This window comes from Aulonocara stuartgranti (genome assembly GCF_965226115.1).
Source record: "Aulonocara stuartgranti genome assembly, chromosome: 5".
NCBI classification, from domain to species: domain Eukaryota; kingdom Metazoa; phylum Chordata; class Actinopteri; order Cichliformes; family Cichlidae; genus Aulonocara; species Aulonocara stuartgranti.
In genome coordinates, this window is record NC_138943.1 from 17347472 (window position 1) to 17354032 (window position 6561).

At 38.9% G+C, this 6561-nt stretch overlaps 1 protein-coding gene across 1 annotated transcript; it reads right to left on the reverse strand.

Moving 5' to 3' along the window:
• Window positions 1-305: 305 nt before the first annotated feature.
• Window positions 306-3238, reverse strand: LOC309707359 (uncharacterized protein). The gene is made up of 8 exons (XM_082534673.1): window positions 2425-3238; window positions 2132-2250; window positions 1919-1983; window positions 1613-1815; window positions 1319-1484; window positions 976-1140; window positions 793-863; window positions 306-655 (listed from the first exon to the last, which is right to left on the reverse strand). The coding sequence occupies exons 1-8, from the start codon at window positions 3209-3211 to the stop codon at window positions 606-608; spliced, it is 1626 nt and encodes a 541-aa protein (XP_082390799.1). The 5' UTR covers window positions 3212-3238; the 3' UTR covers window positions 306-605.
• Between the last annotated feature and the right edge of the window lie 3323 nt (window positions 3239-6561).

The window sequence follows — 6561 nt, forward strand, 5'->3', positions numbered from 1 at the left end:
TACAGTAAAACCATTGCATAGATACTGTGTAACATTTTAACTGGACAGATGTTTAACAAATATGCAAATGTGTGTATTTGAATGCTACAGTAAGCATTTTTTGTGTTTCACTACTGTTAGATGTTAATTGTAACAAGCTCAATAGAGATATATCATAGAGTATAAGCAGTAGCTAGCCCATATTGCATATTGTTTAATAACACTAAAGACAAAATTAACTTGTTATTTAACAAAATTATCTATAGATGATACAGTGCGTTTCTCAGTTTGTGCATTCAGAAAATGTAGATTTTCCAGGCAAAAACTTCAGGTTAAAAGAGATTTATTATTATTTTTACTATTTGAACAGTGCTGAGAAAGATATGTCAAGATAGGATAAAAAGAGAAATGGTGCTCCATGATATGTTGGTGTGGAAAATAATATACGTGCAAAAACATATGCATTAAATTTAAGTTCTTATAAATAAATGATAAATAGCAAAACAACTTCAAAATGTTTTAAAATTAAAAGATGATAGTTCTTACTGATCTTTAAGTAAGATTATTAGCGATTAAAACAGTAACTAATTGCTTAATTTTATATAATATAGTGAATATATCAGTTTCTAAATGTTTTCTGATCTATAAGTGCCTGCCAGTCCCAAGTTGGAAATTCCTGAAAGACAAAGTCAAAAATCATATTTTTAAACATTGCTGAAAAAGTTTAAAATAATTATTGCATTATTAATAACTAATCATAAATAATTATTATAATAAATCTCTGAATATGATAGTAATTAGAGTAAGACATACGTGTATCAGTGAAGTCAAAGAAATCTCCCTCAAGAAAAGACAATCTTCTCCTCTGAGAGTTGCTCCTTTTCCTAAAAAAGAAAAGGATGCTTGTTTGTGTTTTTACTCAATGAATGAACACAAAAAGCGATTTTTTTTCCAGAGTACATTACAGGAAAACGCGCAGAAGGCATCATAACCCACCGAGTATACGTATGTCTCCTTTTGAAAATGACAGCGATGACGATTATAATGAAGAGCAGGAGCGCTACTGCGAGTGAGCCAAACAGTGCTCCATAGAAACCTGGACCTCGGCGGAAAAGGTCACATTGTGGACCATAAAACTGCTCCAGGCTGGTTTCGTAGCACCTGGGTAAAATTCAAAAGAGGTTTAATAAAAATAGTTTTTACAAAAAAAACTAGATAGATAGATAGATAGATAGATAGATAGATAGATAGATAGATAGATAGATAGATAGATAGATAGATAGATAGATAGATAGATAGATAGATAGATAGATAGATAGATAGATAGACATTTTATTACCTGCAGACTGGGCCTGTGTAAATGTCATTTAAACATTCTCCGTGTCCATTGCAGTAATCAGGGTTTCTTTTGCATGGTCCAACACACTGCCATTGACCATTAGTAATCTCTTCAGTGTAATTAGCAAACTGAGTGCAGTTAATAAAAGGCTTCAACTCTGTGATATCTACAAGATTTCAAAACATATATATATTCAACATACTATAATGTAAAATAAACAGGACAAATTTAAGAAAAATGAATAAAGAATGGCTGATTGTGCTTTACATTTAGAACAACATACAACACACTTACTAGTAATGGCAGGTGCCTCAAAGCTGAGATCATTTAACTCCACACTTTGATTACCAAAAGCCAAAGAAATTTTGTTGAGGTTATTTTCATTTTGTAGGATATTCTTCAAAACCACACTAAGATGAGTGTTAATAAACTCGATTTGAGTTTCATTGTTTTGATACTGATACTCCGCCAGGCTCTTTGCAACAACACTTCCTTCACTACAAAAAATGGTAGAAATGTTATGAGAAAACAGCTATCTCTTTCTTAAAAGGTAATAATAAATGTAACAAATAGTTTAATAAATGTTGAAGGAAAATTTACCTTAATTTGATTACTTTAACTGTTTTATAGGCCTGGGGATCTGCTTGTCTACACAGGCTTCTGAGCTGTAAAAAAAAAAGGACAGAAGGGATTATGCAACATTTCAGATAAAAGATTTAAATAATTTTATATTTTTTTGTATTACAAAATACTTTGTAATACTAATTAAAAATAATAACTCATAATATTGAATATGAAGAAAATTATCTGTACCTGTGCTTCTAATTTGTTGATGAATATCTGTGATTCAGGTGAAGTTAAATTAAGAAAAGCCTGGATAAAAGTGACGTTGAATTTGAAAGTAATGTTTACTTTGCGCACGGGTGCAGTATCTACAAAAAATTGAAAGATTTTAAAAGCCATTTATGACAACATTTTACCTTGGACATGCAAAAGTGGGGGAGAAAACACAGATATAACGCAAGAAGTCAAAATATCAATTTATGTAAAAGGTAATGAAAATATATTATTTTTAAGAAAAACTATACGGAAATGAAAAACCTCACCAATGATTGGGACAGTGTTGTTTTCTCCATAAGAACATGAGTCTCCATAGGCAAAATCTTGGCACACAATTGTTGTCAAAGAGGATGTCAAATTTGTGGGGAGAGTAATTGATGAAGAAAAACTAACTGTTGCTGACGATGTAGGAGAATTTGTGACAGAGCCTACAATTGTTGTTTCACTGGTGGATGTATCAGTTAAATAGGTCACAGATGTGGTTGAAGAGGAGAAAGAAGAAGATGTACGGCTGGGAACAGTAGTACTTGAGTTGGGTTGTAAAACTGTAGCTTGTGAGTCAGGAAGTACGGTTGTCATTATCTCAGAAGCCTGAGTAGTTGTTCCTTTGTTCTCTGTTGTACTAGAGCCTGTTACCAGTGCTTGAGTACGTTGTTCAGTGTATGTTGGCGTAAAACTGGTGGTTTCTGAAGTAACTGTGGAAGGAAAACTGGAGGAAGTCTCTGAAGTTGTCACCAAAACAGTTGTTGTAAAATGGTCCATGTTGGTAGATAGAGTAATTTCATTGGTGGTGACTGATGGGAGAGACTCTGTAGACTGTGTTGTTCCTGTTTGGGCCATTGTTGTAATAGAAGTTGTTGGTGATTCAGGGTGTGCGGATGTCATTGTCGCAGAAGTCTCAAGAGTTGTTGCATTGTTCTCTGTTGTACTAGTGCCTGTTACAGCTGTTTGAGTACTTTGTTCTGGGGATGTTGGAGAAAAACTAGTGCTTTCTGAAGTGACTGTGGAAGGCGAACTGGAGGAAGTCTCTGAAGTTGTTGTGGAATGGTCCATGTTGGTAGTTAGAGTAATTTCATTGGTTGTGACTGGTGGGACAGACTCTGTAGACTGTGTTGTTCCTGTTTGGGCCATTGTTGTAATAGAAGTTGTTGGTGATTGAGGGTGTGCGGATGTCATTGTCGCAGAAGTCTCAAGAGTTGTTGCTTTGTTCTCTGTTGTACTAGTGCCTGTTACAGCTGTTTGAGTACTTTGTTCTGGGGATGTTGGAGTAAAACTAGTGCTTTCTGAAGTGACTGTGGAAGGCGAACGGGAGGAAGTCTCTGAAGTTGTTGTGGAATGGTCCATGTTGGTAGTTAAAGTAATTTCATTGGTTGTGACTGGTGGGACAGACTCTGTAGACTGTGTTGTTCCTGTTTGGGCCATTGTTGTAAGAGAAGTTGTTGGTGATTGAGGGTGTGCGGATGTCATTGTCTCAGAAGTCTCAAGAGTTGTTGCTTTGTTCTCTGTTGTACTAGTGCCTGTTACAGCTGTTTGAGTACTTTGTTCTGGGGATGTTGGAGTAGAACTAGTGCTTTCTGAAGTGACTGTGGAAGGCGAACTGGAGGAAGTCTCTGAAGTTGTTGTGGAATGGTCCATGTTGGTAGTTAGAGTAATTTCATTGGTTGTGACTGGTGGGACAGACTCTGTAGACTGTGTTGTTCCTGTTTGGGTCATTGTTGTAATAGAAGTTGTTGGTGATTCAGGGTGTGCGGATGTCATTGTCGCAGAAGTCTCAAGAGTTGTTGCTTTGTTCTCTGTTGTACTAGTGCCTGTTACAGCTGTTTGAGTACTTTGTTCTGGGGATGTTGGAGTAAAACTAGTGCTTTCTGAAGTGACTGTGGAAGGCGAACTGGAGGAAGTCTCTGAAGTTGTTGTGGAATGGTCCATGTTTGTAGTTAGAGTAATTTCATTGGTGGTGACTGGTGTGACAGACTCTGTAGACTGTGTTGTTCCTGTTTGGGTCATTGTTGTAATAGAAGTTGTTGGTGATTCAGGGTGTGCGGATGTCATTGTCGCAGAAGTCTCAAGAGTTGTTGCTTTGTTCTCTGTTGTACTAGTGCCTGTTACAGCTGTTTGAGTACTTTGTTCTGGGGATGTTGGAGTAAAACTAGTGCTTTCTGAAGTGACTGTGGAAGGCGAACTGGAGGAAGTCTCTGAAGTTGTTGTGGAATGGTCCATGTTGGTAGTTAGAGTAATTTCATTGGTTGTGACTGGTGGGACAGACTCTGTAGACTGTGTTGTTCCTGTTTGGGCCATTGTTGTAATAGAAGTTGTTGGTGATTGAGGGTGTGCGGATGTCATTGTCTCAGAAGTCTCAAGAGTTGTTGCTTTGTTCTTTGTTGTACTAGTGCCTGTTACAGCTGGTTGAGTACTTTGTTCTGGGGATGTTGGAGTAAAACTAGTGCTTTCTGAAGTGACTGTGGAAGGCGAACTGGAGGAAGTTTCTGAAGTTGTTGTGGAATGGTCCATGTTGGTAGTTAGAGTAATTTCATTGGTTGTGAATGGTGGGACAGACTCTGTAGACTGTGTTGTTCCTGTTCGGGCCATTGTTGTAATAGAAGTTGTTGGTGATTGAGGGTTTGCGGATGTCATTGTCGCAGCAGTCTCAAGAGTTGTTGCTTTGTTCTCTGTTGTACTAGTGCCTGTTACAGCTGTTTGAGTACTTTGTTCTGAGGATGTTGGAGTAAAACTAGTGCTTTCTGAAGTGACTGTGGAAGGCGAACTGGAGGAAGTCTCTGAAGTTGTTGTGGAATGGTCCATGTTGGTAGTTAGAGTAATTTCATTGGTGGTGACTGGTGGGACAGACTCTGTAGACTGTGTTGTTCCTGTTTGGGCCATTGCTGTAATAGAAGTTGTTGGTGATTGAGGGTGTGCGGATGTCATTGTCTCAGAAGTCTCAAGAGTTGTTGCTTTGTTCTCTGTTGTACTAGTGCCTGTTACAGCTGTTTGAGTACTTTGTTCTGGGGATGTTGGAGTAAAACTAGTGCTTTCTGAAGTGACTGTGGAAGGCGAACTGGAGGAAGTCTCTGAAGTTGTTGTGGAATGGTCCATGTTTGTAGTTAGAGTAATTTCATTGGTGGTGACTGGTGTGACAGACTCTGTAGACTGTGTTGTTCCTGTTTGGGTCATTGTTGTAATAGAAGTTGTTGGTGATTCAGGGTGTGCGGGTGTCATTGTCGCAGAAGTCTCAAGAGTTGTTGCTTTGTTCTCTGTTGTACTAGTGCCTGTTACAGCTGTTTGAGTACTTTGTTCTGGGGATGTTGGAGTAAAACTAGTGCTTTCTGAAGTGACTGTGGAAGGCGAACTGGAGGAAGTCTCTGAAGTTGTTGTGGAATGGTCCATGTTTGTAGTTAGAGTAATTTCATTGGTGGTGACTGGTGTGACAGACTCTGTAGACTGTGTTGTTCCTGTTTGGGCCATTGCTGTAATAGAAGTTGTTGGTGATTGAGGGTGTGCGGATGTCGTTGTCTCAGAAGTCTCAAGAGTTGTTGCATTGTTCTCTGTTGTACCAGTGCCTGTTACAGCTGTTTGAGTACTTTGTTCTGGGGATGTTGGAGTAAAACTAGTGTTTTCTGAAGTGACTGTGGAAGGCGAACTGGAGGAAGTCTCTGAAGTTATTGTGGAATGGTCCATGTTGGTAGTTAGAGTAATTTCATTGGTTGTGACTGGTGGGACAGACTCTGTAGACTGTGTTGTTCCTGTTTTGGCCATTGTTGTAATAGAAGTTGTTGGTGATTGAGGGTGTGCGGATGTCATTGTCGCAGAAGTCTCAAGAGTTGTTGCTTTGTTCTCTGTTGTACCAGTGCCTGTTACAGCTGTTTGAGTACTTTGTTCTGGGGATGTTGGAGTAGAACTAGTGCTTTCTGAAGTGACTGTGGAAGGCGAACTGGAGGAAGTCTCTGAAGTTGTTGTGGAATGGTCCATGTTGGTAGTTAGAGTAATTTCATTGGTTGTGACTGGTGGGACAGACTCTGTAGACTGTGTTGTTCCTGTTTGGGCCATTGTTGTAATAGAAGTTGTTGGTGATTGAGGGTGTGCGGATGTCATTGTCTCAGAAGTCTCAAGAGTTGTTGCTTTGTTCTCTGTTGTACTAGTGCCTGTTACAGCTGTTTGAGTACTTTGTTCTGGGGATGTTGGAGTAAAACTAGTGCTTTCTGAAGTGACTGTGGAAGGCGAACTGGAGGAAGTCTCTGAAGTTGTTGTGGAATGGTCCATGTTGGTAGTTAGAGTAATTTCATTGGTTGTGACTGGTGGGACAGACTCTGTAGACTGTGTTGTTCCTGTTTGGGCCATTGTTGTAATAGAAGTTGTTGGTGATTGAGGGTGTGCGGATGTCGTTGTCTCAGAAGTCTCAAGAGTTGTTG